The sequence below is a fragment of the Solanum tuberosum genome, unplaced genomic scaffold, assembly GCF_000226075.1.
Source record: "Solanum tuberosum cultivar DM 1-3 516 R44 unplaced genomic scaffold, SolTub_3.0 scf00070, whole genome shotgun sequence".
Lineage (NCBI taxonomy): Eukaryota > Viridiplantae > Streptophyta > Magnoliopsida > Solanales > Solanaceae > Solanum > Solanum tuberosum.
The window spans coordinates 1,307,593-1,327,045 of NW_006238996.1; the positions used below are offsets into that span (position 1 = coordinate 1,307,593).

At 34.1% G+C, this 19,453-nt stretch overlaps 1 protein-coding gene across 3 annotated transcripts; it reads left to right on the forward strand.

Annotated features, from left to right (window-relative positions):
• Positions 1 to 246: 246 nt before the first annotated feature.
• On the forward strand, positions 247 to 15,558 carry LOC102578191 (neurochondrin). Of its 3 annotated transcripts, XR_367175.2 has the most exons (19): positions 247 to 411; positions 500 to 725; positions 1,095 to 1,251; positions 1,501 to 1,637; positions 1,784 to 1,887; positions 2,034 to 2,129; positions 2,733 to 2,826; positions 5,003 to 5,123; positions 5,237 to 5,430; positions 5,728 to 5,831; positions 5,903 to 5,958; positions 7,578 to 7,667; positions 7,768 to 7,867; positions 8,016 to 8,120; positions 8,210 to 8,282; positions 12,601 to 12,764; positions 12,989 to 13,046; positions 14,706 to 14,847; positions 15,077 to 15,558. XR_367175.2 is itself a non-coding variant. In XM_006345576.2 (18 exons), exons 1-18 carry the CDS (start codon positions 409 to 411, stop codon positions 14,789 to 14,791), a joined length of 1,968 nt encoding a protein of 655 aa, XP_006345638.1. In that variant the 5' UTR covers positions 247 to 408; the 3' UTR covers positions 14,792 to 15,558. The 3 variants fall into 3 exon arrangements, 2 of the variants coding, with proteins under 2 accessions (XP_006345638.1, XP_006345639.1); XM_006345576.2 differs by having other exon boundaries at positions 14,706 to 15,558; XM_006345577.2 differs by having other exon boundaries at positions 8,213 to 8,282; positions 14,706 to 15,558.
• The last annotated feature ends 3,895 nt before the right edge of the window (positions 15,559 to 19,453 follow it).

Here is a 19,453-nt window from a genome sequence, read left to right on the forward strand (position 1 = left end):
CTCCGAAAAAAATTAATTCAATTTCAAAAATTATTTTCTACTCTAGTAAAAATAAGATATATTTCTCAAAAACATTTTTCATTCATAAATCAAACACTAAAAATCTTTTCCGAAAAATATTTTTTACTCACCAATCAAACATGAGAAAATAAGTCAAAAATCTACTTATTTTCTAGGAAAACATTTTCCTTCGTACCAAACACACCCTAAAGCTAGGATAAATTGAAATGTTATGGTTTTCTGGTCAATTCAAGTAGACGGAACCTGCTCTCAGTCATCACATACTAATTTGTTTTCCCCCTCGAAGCATCGGTGACATTGTAAAACATTCCCTCCAACTTGAACTTTCCGGAAATTTCGATATTTGTCTTCCTTCCCCACTCTGCAACTTGTGCTCCAGCCTCTTCAATGGTCCTCTATGATATCTTTTTACTTTCCTTCTTAATTTTGCGAAGCCATCTCTATTGGGTTGACACGTTTTGTTTAATCACAATTTCAGGAAGAACAAGCTTCAAGCAGTAGTAGTAGTAGTACTGGGGCATCATCATCTCAACTACAACCTTCATTAGATGATTGTTTGAAGCTACTCAGAGGAGAAAGGGATGAACAGAGGTTAGCGGGTCTACTTCTTGTTACCAAATTTTGCAGTAAAGATGACCATACAGCCATTCGCAAGGTTTACGATTCCCTAGGATCTCAATTCCTACACCGACTGCTTCGAACTGGTAAATGCTCTTTTTCTTCAGCCAATTTTAGATTGCTAGTTAAGTGTTCACAATTTCATTTTCAGCTGTCTCACTCTCATTGCTTTCCATTGGGTTTTTTCCTGCACGCCGTAAAACTGTAGTCAAGTGTCTTTCTTATTCCCTTTTGGGCCAAAGCTGTCAAGCTTGTACTTTTAGAATGCAAGGTTGCTTCCACTCCATCCTCAAATTTGTATGTAGGGTTCATTGTCTTGATTTACCTTAAAATATAAATTACTTACCAGTGTGCAATGAAATGACCCCAATTAGAGTGTTCAAGTTGCTGTTTGGGATTGAGTTGTAATTTATTGATTGGTTGGAATTTTTTAATCTGAAATTGCTTCCTTATAGGAATAGGGAAAGGAAGTGATGTCGGGAGCGATAATCGTGATGCCTACTTGCAATTGTCAATCACAGTTCTTGCAGCATTTTGTAGAGTTCCCCAGATTGCAGCTTCTGAAGAAATGATTAATAAGATTCCTCTCATTCTAGAGACAATATCCAAAGAGTATGTTTTCTACTGAATCTTTCGTTGGCAATTTCAGTTCTGTAGTTGATGATGCTGTTATTAATTGGTGAGAGATTCTTTTAGTAAATGCATGGTTGGTTCTGTCATCTCTGAAGAAGTTTTCTATTGTGCCGGAGAGCTCATGTGATCCAGTGAGATGTTTGGTGCATTTGCTGGATTACAAGTACAATTGACTTCTTCATTCTCCTTCAAAATGTGTAACACTTAGCATTTTGTTTACTCTTCCAGAGCAGGATCACCTATCATTGAAGACTGCTATGAATATTTGTTTTTGGTCTCAACGGCGAGTGAAGAAGGGGTTCAAACCTTGTACAAATCTGGTGGCTTGAACGTGCTAGCTTCGCAAATGATGATTCTACCCGATGGTATTTAGTTTGATCATCAGAAACATGTTACTTTTCTATGGATCACAGTGGCACCTTTTTGCTACAAGCTTTCCATTGTCTCTACATAGATTCAACCTGATTTTGTTTCTGAATTTTATCCTTCTTTATTTTTGAATTGTTTTCAGGTTCTCATATGATTGAACTTGCTCTGAGACTTGTGCAAATCATTGTCATTAAGCTACCCTCAGAAAATGTATATTCTGAGCATCCAACTGACCTGTCAATGGTGGTGAGTCTACCAGAACTGAGTCCCTCTGATAAAATCTTTTGGTGCAGTTGTTGGATGCTCAATTTACAGCATACTGTGCGTTTTCATGTATCTGTCTACACAAATTTTTGTGCACTAAATTTGTATGTTATATATGTTTGTGGTAGGTGTGTGCAGTGGCAAAGCAGTTTGCTGTACTACAGAATGCACTGAAATTTGAAGCGCTTCACCTCCTATCAACTATCCTGTCCAACAGATATTCTGTATGTTAGTTACTTTATATTAAGCACATTTATCTGTACTTCTGGTGTAATCTGGTCATGTATCCTTACTGGCACGCTAGCAACTATATTAATTTTTTTCAAAATCTTCTGTTTTATGATTATCCTTGTTTTGGATAAGCCAATAGACTGATTCATTGTCGTTATCAGTACCATATTTACTAGCAGTCCCTTCTCGATCTGGCAGCTTCTCTAGCTTTGTTCTTTATAATGTCTAGAGATGTTCATAATATTTGTATTTATCATTCATATTAAAAAAGCTTTTGAAATGAATGTCTTAGAAATGTTTGTATATCCTTAGGAATAGAATTGTAAAAGAATAAAGTCGAAAAAGTCAATCAAAATGTATGGTTGTATATGTAGAGTGAAAATTGATAGATAAATTGATTGATGTAGCACATTCCTACTTATTGGGATATGCTCTTAGTGATCTTTTACAATATATAGTTGACCTTTTGAAGAAGGTTTGATACATTTTATCTTGCATTCAGTTATAAGTTCCGTGTTTTCCTTGAACCCCATGTATGCTCCTTTTTCATGTCTCTATTGTTTGGAATCTCACTGACCTTTACACACAATTTACAGGCACCTGTATATGATGCTCTTCGCTTAATGGAAAATGATGTTTGGTCAACAAATTTGCGGATTGGTATTGTGGCTATCTTGCAAAATCGAGTTGGTATGTTAACATTAATGTATAAATATATTTCTTTGTCCTTTTTGCATAAATTCGTCAACTTTAAATATAGTACAATGTTTTTCATTTTCTCCTGTGAAAATGATTTTTGTTACTTTAAGAGAATATGCGAGTGAATGTAGAGGCCTAGCACATCTATAAGATGAGTGTCGTAGAAATGTTGATGTTGAGATAAATTGTACTCATAGAGATTAGTGAAGATCATAATTATCATATCAGACAGAGGGTGCAAGTAGTCACTAGTCACATAGAGGATAAATGAGAGTAGGTCGCATGAGATGATTTGACCATGTCTTACATAGTGCATTTTCCATAGGTGTAAAATTGTGATGATTGAAGTTGCTAAGACGGGATGAGTTAGATCCAAAATCATGTGGACTAAAGTTTCGTCAAAAAACCTACAATCTCTTGGAATCAATATGGGTTTAGGTAATAATAGAACACATGGAAGCAAATGATCATTTCTAAAGTCTCCTGAGCTACTTTTAAATGGATTTCTTGCTTGGTTTTTGGATCAAAATTAGCCATGCTTTGGTTAAAGTGTAGATCCTCTCTTTATTGATTATGACAAAATTAAATCCACCAAAAATGGGATTTGATTGTAGTCTGTTCAGTAGAAGCCTAAGTTGCTCGAACTCTTCACTTTTTGTGCCGCACTTGTGTCGACACGACATGGGTGTGGGATTTGTGTCCGATTTGGTCAACCAATTTTGGGTACTTTGACCAAAATCAATGGGGAAAGTCTGGACATTAATGATTTCTGTAATCAAATACAAAAACTAAGGTGAAGTTGAAGAAAATGGAATACCTTTTATATAGAAGTTTCTATATCACTTCTTTTCCTTTGATCTCCTTACATGATTCTCCTCAAGTTCTCCACGTAATATCTCGTAATATCTCATAATTTAGGTTTTATAACTCTATTTTTAGATATTTTAATTATTTTTAGGCAAATCCTCGCACCCGTATCCATATATGATCCATATCCCCCAATCTTAAAAATTAGATCCTTTAATTAGATCATGAAGGATTTGACCTCTGGATTGGACACCTGCACCCGAGTCCGAGCAACTTAGGTAGAAGCAAGGATGACTCGATAGAATATATGAGCTAAAACAACTATTGTGAATAGGCTTTAAATTTGTTTAATAATTTTCTTATAAATTTTGTAGGCAAAGGGATCAACAGCCAGAAGATTAGAATCCAATGCATTAGTTTACTTTACTTTTGGTGTAAACAGGATGTGGTAGGGGATACGGTAGACATAGTTGACTTCATAGGTAACTTGTAAAGTTTTTTGTTGAGTAGTCTTCACTGTGGAAAGTGCACACACCATGTGTGAATTGTAAAATGTTCCTCATTATCTTTTGTTGATGAGTTTTTTGTGAACACAAAATTACGTTTACTCAATTTTTTTTCTTAGATAATTTGAAGTTTATTCGTATAGATTCTTAAAATGCCAAATGAAGTAGTTGATCATATATTTATAATCAATTTCTTTTTCTCATTGACATGATAGCCAATTTGTGTAATTTTCTTGAGATGTTGATAAGTAAGATTTTATTAATTTTTGTTTTGAAAAGTTCTAATTGAGTTAACTATTATAGAAGTTGTTGAAATTATATATAAGCAAAGTAGATATTATCGAAACTAAACGTTGTATTATTTATTAAACACTTGTGTCAGTAACAGAGATTTATGTTATGAACCAACTGTTGTATTAGTTATGCAGAATTGTATTTTGGGATTAACTGGACTAATAAACCATCCCTCAATGTTTAATGTCAAATGTGCTTAATGAGTAGGCCCTACTATCATAAGGTTAAGTTTTATTTTCATTTGTTTTGTTGTCCCTTCCATTTGACGTTGCTCTATATTTTTAGAGAAAAAATATTTGTTGAATTGTTGTAGCTGGGGAGTATATCACTGATATTCTTGTTCATTAACTGTTGTGTCAAACTTTCCAGTCACCTTCTCAATGGTATATGAGCTTAATCGCGTCAGTAATGACTATCCCATGCTTCCTAAGTCGGGCATTTTCCCATTTCAGTGAAATCGTGCATGGTTTTGGTCAATATTAAGTTGCTTTGAGGTCCTTCTGTGTTTTGTGCTCTTTTTTTTTTTTTTGTAATTCTCCTTTCTCCTCATTTTTATGCAGCACCTTCACATAAACTTCATGCTCTTGTTCTGGCTGAGTGTGTCATATCAATTGTTGGTGAACGGTGGCTTATTGGGGAGATGAACTTAACTGGTTCTCAGGTTTCCCTGCCTGCTGACAGGTAAAGCAGAATTTCATGGTGTTGAATTTGTCTTTCTCTTGCTTTAACTTGCCTCCTCCCTGGCTTTTCTTTGAGTTTGGACGCTGAAAGCACTAAGTGTCTGCATTTTTTAGGTGCATTCTGCTTATTTTGGAGTCGTCAAGGGTTGAAATTGCTGTTCTTCTAAATGATCTGGCATACTTAAAATATGAAGCCTCCAACGCATCCTCGAATAGAGAGAACATTCTTGTGAAGCAGAGGAATCTTGGTGTAGCCTTCTCTTTGGTTGAAAAAATAATTAAACTTATTTCTAGTTTTGGTGGAGAAGGTATGTGACTATTTGTGGTACAAAAACATTTCTTATATTTTAATACTTTTCAGAAAAATATTACTGAAAAGATTAACATGTAACATGATTTATGCTGTAATAGTTAAAATTTTAAAAACTAAGGTCATCTCCACTTGCACTACCCTTTATCATTAATATTTGTCAAATAAGGAGCCTGATCTGGGACAGAGGGTGTGTTTCATTTGCATGTTATGCTTTGCTGTTATTTCTTGATCAGTAAAGAGAGATGTTAGGAGGTGACTTATGAGCTGATTATTTAATGAAAATCATTTGCAGAGTCAACTGCCAATGCTATTATCAGTGAGAGCACTTTCACAAAAATCATTTCTGGGCTCAATGAGACAATTGGTGTTGTTTTGGACTATATACGAGATGCTAAGGTACTATTGTCCATCAGTACATAGGAGAACAATTATAGCAAGTCTGCTCATGCAATAATGATTCTTCACAGGAGCATGGACAGATGAAAGGGGATGATCTTCTAGCAGCAGTGCGAGTAATCGGAAGGTATGAATCCCACCGTTCCTTCTGTGTGCATGTTGCAAAAAGAAGTAAAAAAAGTCTGTCTGCATAAAAATAGTCCCTGAGAGAACTGTCGGTTTTGGCACTGTAGTTAATATCAACCATACCTATCCTTATAGGTGATATTCTTAGAGAAAATAAAGCCTTCCAATGAACAGATTTAGCAAAATCCGTGCTAGATAGCTTTCTAGTTTTTCGTTCTTAAAATTGGAATCAATTGCTCCTTCTGCTTGTGTTTGACGGCGTTCTTGTTCTTGTTCTTTTCAATGCTTTTCTGCTATTTACTTGCACTTACTTGTTTCTCTTTTCTTTGGATGTATTGGGTCATAATCATATCTGCTGACAAGCTTTTTTCCCTATTTCATTGTTCATTCAAATAGGAAATTCTTTTACTTCCAATTCAACTTCTTGTTGTAAATCGATGCAATTGCATATCTGTACATTGCAGATGACTTGAACTCTACAAGTCCTTGTTTCATCTGCTAGCTGGAGAGTTGTAGATTTCCTGCCATCTTGAAATTTGTGAGGAAGTTGAAGTTTAACTGGTTCCAATAAAGGCCTAGTGCCATATTAATGTAATGGAGATTGAATTAGTCACTATCCAAAAATTGGGGAAGTGATGGCACCTATGACAACCCCCACCGATAGATAAGCCAACCTAGTCACAATCCCAAAACGAAAAATCAAACATGCGAAAGTAATATTTAAAACCAATAACCAGTGTTTTCAAAAACGTTTTTGGGGCGAGTCTCGGAGCGGGGAGTACCAAAACCTCTCTTGAAGCACAAATTGAAGACGTAGATCGATAGGGCGTAAGTCCTAGAATTTGAGGCGTAAACTCCGAGCGTAAAAACATAAGTTCTGGGCGTAAAAATGTACGGCCCGACGTTAATTTTTTAATTTTTTTAACCTTTTTTTGCTTTAAATCATTTTTTTTTTATCTTTGGTTCAATGATATTTCTCAAATACTAATTATAATTATTTTTTCTATATTATTGATTATTAATACCTTTCTCAAATAATAATCATAATATTTTTTTCTATATTATTAGTTATTTATTAAATTTTATTTGTAAAATCATTGAGACTACACCCCGTAGATCCATGGGACTTACGCCCCGTGTCTCGGGGCTTACGCTTCACCTGTACTGCATAAAATGTCCCGCCTCACGCCCCCGCCTTTTAAACACCAGTCATAACATGATCTTTTTCATAAAAACTCATAACAAGGTGGAAAATCCATCCAAACTCTTCCCAAAACCTGGTGTCACTAGTACAAACCTTTAAGAATTCGAATACAACTCTATAAAGCTCTCTAACATCTGTAAAGAAACAACATAAAATGAAAAGATAGATAAGACAGAGGAAGATTGCGGATCAGCCAGACAACTACCTTGGGATCTTAATAATATGCTCCGGACATGTTGTGAAGGAGGAGAGATAAGGTAGTAGAGGTCTTGTATATCCCGCGCCAATCTTCTGTCCTGTACTGCGGTTCTGCATAACAAAAGAATCATCAAGAAGTATTATAGATTCCTATTCCAATGGATTTGATTCAATGAGGGAAACTTTTTATAAGTAGTGAATGTCTTTTGTTCTTTCAGCTATCTTGCAGAAGCACCAGATGCATGTAAAGATAAGGTCATAGAACTCCTAGGTTGTATGCTTTCAATTGAAGGGGAAGATGAATTGAGGTTTGGCATTTCTGTTACTGTTTTTCCAAGCGCAAATATTTCTCTCAATCTCTTGAAACTGCAGCTGACATGGAACTTCTGACATGGTTTCAAATGGCAGTCCTTTTTATTCCATCTGTTTTTTGCTTCCAATGCTGTGTCAAATAACTCTCAAGACTGGAGGATGTAAAATTTTAGCTTCCTCAGGTGCATTTAGAGAAGTGAGTCTCACTTTTGTTCTAATTTCTGAAATCAATACAAGCATATTCACAGTCTCTATGAACCAATATTTTGTATGATAGCTGGCAAGCCATTAATATGTCCCCTTTTCGTCTCTTGATTTTCCGAGGGAATGCATTTAATTTGCAGGTTGTTGGTTACCTCATTGCTTTGATTGACCAAAACAATTTTACATCTGAGGATAATGGTTCTATATTCTTGGCTTGCGATACAATTTTGAATCTTCTTCTAAAGGTAGTTTTCATGCTGTGCTGCAGTACCTTAATTGATGAGTTAGTTATATTTGTGAAATGTTATTGACAATCATGCCTTCTCATGAACAGCAGGAACAAATTAAATTTCCCTCAGATGATCCCAGTTTTATCAGACTTTCAGTAGCATTGTCACGTTGGGCGGGTAATATCTCTAACTCAGATTTTTGCACTTGCCGAGCCTGATCTCCTTATTTCAACTGTTGAAGTTTCTTGGTTTCTTTTCTTTCATACTTCCTGTCTGTAGCATCATCCAAAAAGATGAGCAATTGATACCCATCAGCTTTTAGCGAAGAGGTGTAACCTTTAAATGGCCCTGTCCCTAGCTGCAGTACATTCTGCGCTAATTATAGATTAGATAAAAGAATGCTCAAAGTCTCAAAATTGGTAATGTTAAGATACTGCTTGATGTCAGTTAATGACTTACTGCTGCTTAATATGATTTGAACCAATGTACTTTCATGTTGAATTTGTTAAAAGCGGGAAAAGGGTCTCCTTGACATAACACAAAGTTGCAATTATGTTCTAATTGCATTATATGCGCAAATAGGCACATAGTTCCAAATATGTTTTGAGTGCCAACATAAATAGCATTTTAATTTGTTTGATTAAAGAAATTTTCTAATGGGATCAAATTTGCCCTTCATCTCTTCTCTCACAAATCAAATATGGATATCTATGCATATCTGAAACCACAAAACTGCAAGGTGGAAGCTCCATTTTTGTGGGTACTTCAAGTCTCGTCTATGAGTTTCATCAAGTCTACACTCGGACAAACTTTGAAGTAGTGGGCATTTGTAGACATTGAAATTTTGTGGGACTCTACAAGAGGTGTTCAATTCTAGTTGAGACTTCACAAGATGTATTCGATTTTAGTTATAATACTTGGACGCTATTCTATCCTAAACCCTAGCTTATATGATGGGTATTATATTCCCTATAAGAGATTCTTGAATATCTTGTCAACTCTTGGGATATTCATAAAGAGATGAAGATATGCCAAAGTCTTTTTGATAAGTAAATCATTTAAGAAGATCCACAAATCCTTTCATGGTGATCAAAGTCCAAATCATCTTAGTTCGACAAATACACCTCTAATGACCTTCGAATCATGGAGAAATCTTAAATCTTAAGAGAGAAGAATCAAGGGAGGAACAAATTTGTGCCCTTAGTATTTATAATAAAACTATGTTCATATTTTATTTGTGATTGCAATTTATTTTTTTATCACTTTTAAATTTGTTGCAAATAACACGTCCTCCTCAGAAGATTCTCAGTGTGTGTGTGATGATCCTGTTCCCATGGATACCTCCTCTCTCTCCCCTACATTCTCATCCTGAGACCATCAGGGTTTATTCAGAGCTTCTTTAAAGTCCTTTCTTCTCTAACCAGCCTGTTTTCTCTTGTCCCTTTGGCATTTAATTATTGAAACCAAGGGTAACCAACCCTCATTAAAAGCATTCTCTGGCACTATAATAACTGCTCTGAAGGCCCCTGTAACCGCAATAACTGAAATAAAGCAACCAAATTTGTTGAATTTCATGGAGCAGAACAAAGACGTATCCTTGTCTCTGCTTCTCTGTGGCTTGTAAACCCAGCCCTTGAAGTTAGATTCCTTTCTAAGTCTCCACGACAACCAGAATAGAGCCTCATTGCTTAGCGTCATTTTCTGATGTAAAGCCTAGAGCTCTCGATCCATTCATACCATATCTCTCTTAAAGACGATGACTCAGTTACGTCAAAGGACATCCCCCCAGATCTAAAATAAATACGATTATCCATGATTGATAGAAGGCTTAAAAAAGAAAAACAAAAGAGGATTGAGAAACTCCAGCAGTCGAATACCTCCGGAGAAAGGTAGTTGGAGATCCAAAAGGGAACCTAGCTGACCACCTCGAAATTAGTGCATGAGAGCCTCAATTCATTTTACCATAACATGCACCACTTACTCTAAATTCCATTAGACCTCGACCAGCTTTTCCAGTTGGGAAATTTTGAGTTCCTTCTTTTCTTTTTTATAAAGGAACAACCCACACTCTAAGGGCACATTTCAAGAGTACACTAATCTAAACAAGTTTATCTCCCAGATTTTGGCAACAGAATATATCAGAACTGCTAAAACTAAAAGTACCTTTTCTTTTTTCATTATTTTAAATACATAATAGTTCACTTCTTTTTTTTATCAGGAAGTCACTTCTCACTTCTGTACAGATTTTCCCCCCCAAATGAAACTAAACCAAACAATTTATACTAAAATTAACATAGCAAGCTAAATAACCATTTTAATTTAATTCAACGCTTGGGTTAGGTCTTTGGGACATAAGTCATGACCAAGTAATAAAAAGCCTTACTCAGGTGTAGAAAGATAATGCTCTCTAGTTTACTAGAAAGCTGGATTTACAATGAATTGGTGTATGTTTTGCTTGTCCAAATCAACAGTTTGGTCAGGTTTTTGGCAAACAAGTCATTGTTGATTCCAACATCAGTGGGCATTAGGGTCCTTGATCTTCTTATATGGTCTTGGGCAATTCTTCCTCATGAGCTAGCTTTTGGGTTGAGTTAGGTCCAAGATTCATTTCTTTATCATGGTATCAGAGCTAGGTCCAACCCGATTCATTATTTCGTTCAAGGTTGAGCCCCCATTTTATATTGTCTGCGCCCTGGATGTCCAGTCCTAGGCTTGCGGGGGGGTATTGAGTCCCACCAGGCATTAGGGTTCTTGGTCTCCTTATATGGTCTTGGAGACTTGGACAATCCTCTGAGCTAGATTTTAGGGTTGAGTTACGCCCAAAATTCATTTCTTTATCAGTCATGACCAAGTAATGACTGAAAAGCCCTGCTCAAGCGTAGAAGGATTATGCTTTGTAGTCAGCTAGAAAGCTGGATTTCCAATTAATTGGTGTGTTCTTGTCCAGAAAAAGGTAAATTGTGTGCCAACTGCCAAGAAGTAAATTAATCATTAGGGGATCCTAATTCGTATCACATATAGATGACACAAATTCATCTGTTTTTAATAAAACCAATGAAAATATCTACTATCTAGAGCACTAATGTTTGTGTGGACTTCAAAACACAAGTACAGTATTCCTCATTACCAGATCAAAGAAACTGTCAGCCAGTAATTATTCAATTCAAAAAGAAACAATGATGACATGGGGAAGTCTTAAACAGGAAACAAAAATTCGTAAATTAGCTTTTATAAAAGAATGTAACCAAAATGTCTTAAGAGCTAGAGCAGAAAAGTGGAACCTTGATCTCTCCAGAAGAAGATCTTTTCTTCTCCTTCTGCCATCTAACAACTATAGATGACTCTGGACCTAATGGCAGTTGTATCTGAAAATAGAAGTATCAAAGAGGCCCATAAGGCATCATAATTCCTTACTCCTAATCTCCTACTTCCTCAAACTAGGAAAAAGTTTCTGTTTAGCGGTGGTTCATTGATGTTTCCATCAAAGTAACTTCTGATGCTTCAAGTCTTAAATCTCAGCTATCCGGCTGTCCCTCCAATAAGTGAGATTGTGAAGCTCTTTTTTGTTGATCGCACGTGAGCACAAGAAGTAAATATCGAGGTAGAGCTTGTTGAAATTTATTTTCCATTTTTCCTGTTTCCATGTGATGCATGTGTTCAACATTACTGGGAGGATTTGTAGATTCTGAGCTGGGTAGAGGGATTCTAGATAAGTAGAGTAAAAGGACGACGATGGTGAGGATTGAGTAAAGGGACCAGAATGTGGTGTTTTGTAGAGGAAAGAGGATGAGGGGTATGAGTTGCTTAGTGGGACTATATCTTCGAGCTTGGAGGATCCCTTGAGTGAGTAAGAGTTGCCTAAGTGTAATCATTGTTTTTGAGAACACGAAACAGGAAAAGAAACAAAGGCGTTCTTTGCTTAAAGAAAGAAGTGAAGCGCAAAGTTTCAGAAGAATATCAAAATGATGCACAAACAAAATAGAATATCTTAATAAACAACTCAGCAAAAATAATACCTATTAGCAAATCCTTCAATTTAAAAGTAAAGAGCTAATAATAATGATGTCGTTATTCCCAGAAGAGAAGTGGCTCTTTAAGAAATAAACAGTGATAATGAATTATTTTGTAGGGATGTCAGAGAAACCTTAACGAAATTCTGGCTTCATAATCTTCTGGGTGAATTTCTGACTTTATTTGCCAATAATTCCAGAGCGTGTTATTGTCAATTTGAAATATATTTATGTTAAAATAAAGAAGACCCATACTTGAGTAACATACTGTTCCTCCATGTTATCACTAATTTTTCAGTTATTTGTGACCACCAAGAATACAGCACATTTTTGTATCTATAAATTACTGATACTAACAAATTGCACTAGAGGTGGTAGATGCTCGGCTTCTGTCTCTTGAGACATACTGTCTCAACTATCTTTCACTTAAGTTGGTTTTTGGTTGCTTTCCAAAGGTTGCTTAAATTTATATATTTGCATTCCAGAGGGTATGGATGATGCATCTATTATCATGATGGCATCAAGCATCTGTTCGCTTATACTCGATTTGACATCAGAGGAAGCTCTTCTAAATCATCCAGACTTCACTAGTGGCGATATTGGTAATCTGTCAAAGCTCATTAGACGAAGCTTTGTGATGTGTGGTCAGGTAATTCACTGGCTTATGCTTCAACTGTTCTGCTGTTGCCTAAATTGACTGATAGCTTTTGCATAGTTTGGGATTACTCATAAGCAATCTCATCATCCGATCTTCCCCACCCTCCCCTTCACCCCATTTAAAATGGACATGAGAAAATAAACATGCCAAAGAAATGATCTTTAGCTGTGTTTTTGATACTCCAGTTGACAAATTATTGTTCTGACTGCACTCAGGACTTGATATCCGATGATGCTAAAGCTGAAGTAGATCTTTTTCAGATAATTACCTCAGGTTCGTAGTTCTCTTGCGTCATTTGATTTACTTCATGAAGGTCTAAATGTTAATAAATCAAATCTCGGTCATCAAGTCGGATTGTATTTTGGGTCTAAATCCTGTCTATTCAAGGATTCTACAAAGATGTCAGTTCACCACCACCCCATTTACTTTTATCGCTTATGGTGTTGTTACGGCGGCTCACCATTATCAACTATCACCATCCACAACCCAGGGGCAGATTTTCACGGAGGGGCACAGGTTCATGTGAACCCAATGTGGAACCCAGGCACAAGAGTGCACCTTGGCCCGTTGGTGACATTGTGCACCATTGCATACCAGGTCTTGGGATCGAATCCTTCTGGCCATATTGTTTTTTAAGTCTTGTCTTTTCTGATTCTCTTTTTCTTTCCTTTTCTTCATTTTCTTTTTTGGTACCCTTGCTGTTCTAACCGTGTTTTTTTTTTCTCTGTTTTTCCCTCCTTTTTGGTTACCTAACTATTTCTTCTTTTTTGTATCTACTTTCTGTTATGTTTCTCTTTTTTTTTTCCAGTCCTTTTCTCTTTTTGTCATTTCTTTCTTTTCTTTTTGGTTCATTCTTCAAGTTTCAATTTTTTCTCTTCCTTTTTGGTTCCTGATTTACTGATCGTTTTTTGTCATTTCTTTCTTTTCATTTTTACTTCATTCTTTCCATTTCAGAAGTCCCTGAAAAATCAAAAAGAAAAAAAAAACCTCCGGACTTCTCTCTCCGCATCTGTTTTAAGCAACAATTTTACGACTAATGAGCACACTTCTTCTAGTTTCTTATCATATCTTTCTTATATCTTTTCCTTCAGTATTTTTTTCTTAATTTGTGAAGTAAATATTTTTGGATAATAATGCTATTAATGATCGCTTTTAAATATGAAAATTTGTTAAGACCAATTATAAATTGAATGACACCTTTTTTTGTGATGACAAAATTTTATGGAATCGGACCAAATGATGGTGTAAAAGCAGTCATCCTCTAAAAATCCTGGATACGTCTTTGTCCACCACCACTATGCAACCGATCACCCATAGTCGGTTGTCACCACAACTAGCTACTATTTATAATTATCACCACTAGCACCACTACCAGTTCCATATATCGCTATCATTAACTATCAATATATATCGTCGATCACCTTCGCCATTCATTACCACATTAGCTATAACTATTATCTACCACAATTATCAATTGCCATCAACAACTACCACCGTTGTTATCTACTACTGCTAGCCACCATCACCGCTTGCTACAAGCCATGGCCACCATCATCCTCAATTGACACCCACAACCATCACCGCAGGCCATCTCCATCATCAACCTCCATACAAGTTTTAAATTTTTTTGTTGATATGGTTAATATAAGATTAATTTAGTATTTTATTAAATTTTATATTTATTAATTTTAAATGAAGACAAGTTTCACATACTTGAATGTTGAAAAGATATTCAGATCTTAATACATCTAAAAAAAACAAGAGGTGTATTCAAATCCAAACATCTAAATCTTAATTCACATTTTATTATTTAGATGTCTGAATTTTAGGGGGGGGCGGGAATAAGGCCTAATATTTCAATGTTTTACTCTTTTTTCTTAGCTTTGAAAAGGTTGAGAATTATTCTATTTGTGTTGTTTGAATTTGGTGTAGCATATTCATCATGGGCTGATCGGTTTCCTAGCATTAAACAAGCTGTGGAGAGCTCAGGGCCTTTTGGATTTCGACGTGTTTCATAGGACTCTTGGAAATTGGGGGACTGATCAATTGAGTTGTAGTACACCTTGGATGAAAAGTATTGTCTTTCTGCAATCACTCATGGCATTCATTTCGTTCCTGCATTTTTGGCTTCCCATGGCTCAAGGAATCTGGAGAAGTAACAGTTATATTTTTCGCCAACTTTGCAGTAAAAAGACATTAGTATTGGCATCTTGTGAGGGGGAATACAGTTAAACATTTCGGATGGACTCAAGCTTTTCCTAACATCTATATGACAAGCTACTAGTCTTTTCTGTTGCTTGCAGGATATGGTTCATCACATAGTATTGGAAGCAAGTTGCGTAAATTAGTTTGTTACTAATCTCTCCATCGAATGTGCTTGGGTGAGACACTTCATACCATGTGCCAAAAGGAATCTTTAATGTACCTTCCAAAATAGTTCATGTTCAATCATTATTAGGAAAACAAGTATAATGTGCTGGTTCAACCCATGTGACCATAATGTATCTACTACTATCTCCCTTCGTTTCAATTCGTTTTTCTTATTTATTTCTTCGACTTCATTTTTAAAAATGGCATTTTCTTTGATAATTTTTTAATTTTTAAATGACGGGAGTAGTACAGTATTTGCCTTTTGGTCCCTGGCCAAGAAAATAGTCTTGAAATACTCAAATTTGTTTTTATCCTTTTCAACTTTAACTGTTTGTTTGGGTGGGTTGTTACTTATTGTATTGTGAACACATAATTTTTTTTGTAAAAGTATTCGGCTTTATTAGTTTGCACTTAATGGAGGTTTGAGTCTCAGACATTAGGCTATTAATTGTGTGTTTTTTTCTACTTAAAAATGTCTCAAGGGGTAAATTAAATTTGTGATAGTCTCTTATTCTCATTAGATTCTTTAAACGAAATTTTCATTTTCGGAAAAAAATATGTTCCTTAATTTCTCTTCAGAAAAAATTCAAGTTTCTCAACTTTATTAGTTATACAAATTATTTTCTAAACTTTTAATATTTGTTGTTCCTGCTTGTTTATCAAGAATTGATAAATTTTATTGTAAAAACTTTATTTGATTAAAGTGCAAAGTAACTTTATAAATATGTGTCGTTGAAATTGGATGATGATGTTTTTATTTTATAGAAGAGTACATGGGCAAACAAACATAGGGACGTTTCAGTTATTTATTTGAGATTAATTTGTGTTGAAATTTTTTTTAAAAAAAAAACATTTTTCTAATAATTATTTTATTATTATAGTTTATATATGTAGTTCATGTAGTTCCATTTATTTTTATCAAACTTAAAATATTTATATATAATTCAAATATCTTAACATTTATCAAAGAATGACTTTTTAAAAATATTTTGTTAACGTACGTAATATTTAACTACTATTTTATTTGAATTAAGATATATATAATCATTCAGTTGTGCATTCAGATTTAGACGTCTTAATCTTAATGAAAATAAATGAGATCTTAGTCACACACACACACACACTATATATAGAGCAATTTTCACATATAACAAATATAAAAATCATATATGTATGTTATAACTATAGTTTGTATAATTTGCGCTTCATAGTAAACTTTATGTTTGCTATGGAGCATCAAATTGTATAACTCCCTGGCAGGAGCTTCAAATTTGTATAAATTCGCTGGCAGACCATTTGTATAAATTGCTGACAGTCTCTCAATTCAATTTTATGTGTTTGTATATCTGCATAAAATTTGAATTTGTATACAATTGAATCGAAATAAAACATTTGTATATCAAATATCTCTCTCTCTTGCTTTATACAACACAAATTATACATTGTAATTTGTATAATTTGTGTTGTATAAGGAGGGAAAGAGAGAAAGGCAAAAGAGAATTGGCAGGGGAAGATCTGTATTTGTATAATTATAAGTGTATAGGACGAAAATATATATATTCGTATTTGTATATACAGTTTTTCCTCACTTTATACTTACACAAACACATTTTATACATTTGTGTTTGTAAAAAATCGAGAGAGACGAGGGAGAGACTGGCGAGAGTGGCGAGCGAGAAACCTAGGGAGAGAGGCGAATGACAACTGTTTGCTACGGGTTACAATTAAATCAAACTATAATTATAGCATTTAATTTGAATTAATAGTTTGCTATTTTATACAATTTTACACACACCAGGACAAGGGTAGCCCGTGCTGTGCACGATCCCAATATTTCTTCATAACTTTATTTCTAAGTGGTAATTAAATTATCACATTAAGTGTAAAATAAATATCTATAAATATCTATAAATATCTATAAATATTATTAATATTGATAAATTTTAAATGATATTGATTAAACAATTTTAAAATTTACTCTAAAATAAATTATAATATATATTTATGTAGGAAGAAATCATCTCATTCTTTTGTTGCACAAATCTAACATGAAGAGGACCATTGAGATATCCATAGTTAAAGTATTTTTCTCCATCAATCGTTAATTTTTTACTCAAAATATTTAGAAAATATACACAATATTATCAAAGCAGAATGACCTGGGAGACCCTCGTACTTGGCTAAGTGAATTTGTCACCTAGACCCTTCTACTCATCACTTTGCCAATCGAGCACTTAAAGTTATTAAAAACACGTCATTTTAAACCCCTCTGAGTATGAGTGTCTCTCAATCGCACTGATGTGAATGACACATCATTATCCACATCAGATAAAAATTGTCACATAGACAAAAATTGCCATATCATTTTATCATTACAAATAATTTTTTAAAAAAAGAAAAATCTCATATTCATCTTCAAAATCAGCCTTTTGAAATTGATTCACCGAAAAAAATGTCTCTCCGGCCACTTCATTCACAGATAGCCACTGTTGAGGAAGTCATTGCCAAGAAATCAATGCCGACGAATTGTTTGGCCGAAAGATCCATCAAAATTGAAAGTGGAGAAAAATTTAATCTTTCTAGAGTTTTATTTTTTTTCTCTCTTCTAAACTTTTTCATCTATTTGTCATTTCAGTCTTATTTTCTCTTATTTGTTTCTTCTCCCTTTTATTCTCCGTAAATCTCTTGTGTTAGAAAGAGGAAAACAAAAAATAAGTACCATAGAAAAAGGGTGGAGAAAGATAAATGAAGTGGGGGAGAGAGGAGGGGGGAGAGGCAATGATGATGGTGGCAGTGGTAACTTATGAGGAAGAAGAAGAAAAGTACCAGTAAAGGAAAGGGGAAGAAGCCAAGAAGGGGATCTTTTTTTTTTTTTTTTCACTATATAATTTTTTTTATTTCAATATTTTTTTAATTAATTTTTTTGTCTTCACTTGCTTTTAAACGTGTGTAACCACACATTTAATCCCATTCAACAAATAAAATGCCACATAAGCTTGGTCAACAATCAGAGGGGTTTAAAATAACGCGTTTTAATCACTTGAAGTGTTCAACTGACAAACTCGTGAGTAGAAGGGTCCAAGTGACAAATATAGCCAACTACAAGGGTCTCTCAAGTCATTCCACCTATTATCAACATTCAAAATAATAAAGTTATAACTAAAAGATATGAAGTTAAAGTTAAAAATCATAGCTAGTGGTCCCATAATTTTGGAAAGATTATACGCTAATTAAATTAGAACAAAATAAAAGAAACAAGTTTTTTTAAAAAAAAATTATTTCAAAAATGTCCTCTTGAAACACACACGTCGATTGAGATGTTTTAATTATAAATTTAAAACATGTCATATTAATTGGTCGAGGAATTGAGACTTTTTTTGTAAACTCGGGTAGAATTGATTGAAATTATTAGCTAACTTCAATATTTGTTCATAACTTTATTTTTAAGTGGTAATTAAATTATATTAAACTATCTCATTAAGTGTAAAATAAATATCTATAGATATTATTAATATTGATAAATATTAAATGGTATTGATTATATAATTTTAAAATTTGCTCTAAAATAAATTATAATATATATTTATGTAGGAGGAAATCATCTCATTCTTTTATCGCGCAAATCTAACGTGAAGAGGACCATTGAGATATCCATAGTTATAAATATTTTTCTCCATCAATCATTAATTTTTTACTCAAAAGACTTGGAAAATATACACAACATTATCAACATTCAAATTAATAAAGTTATAACTAAAAGATATGAAGTTAAAGCTAAAAATCATAGCTACAGCTGATATTCGCTAATTGAATTAGAACAAAATAGTGTTCTTTTTTAAATTTTATTTTAGAAATGTCCTGAAACACACACGTCCAGGAGATGTTATAATTATAAATTTAAAACATGTCATATTAATTTGTTGACGAATTGAAACTTTTTTTTTGTTTTTTTAACATTGGTATATAATTGATTGAAATTATTAGCTAATTTTATAGTTTAATCAAATTGTTAAGTACGCGTAGATAGAAAGAAAACAATGATCAACTTTTTAAAGGCCTAACTGTGTGACACGTGGAGCAAAAAATGAAAAAGTAGACTCACAGAAGTTGCAGAGAAACTAAATATTGATATGGTGATTTTGTCTCATTACAAGATAGTACATGATCCGAACCGCAAAGTACAATAGACTTGAAACAAGATATTTTGAATATCGAAATTACCCCTCTGCCTAAGCAGACATGTTGACGGGGAGAAGCTTGCTTAAGTGCAAATTCCCTCTTTTATATATATATATATATATATATATATA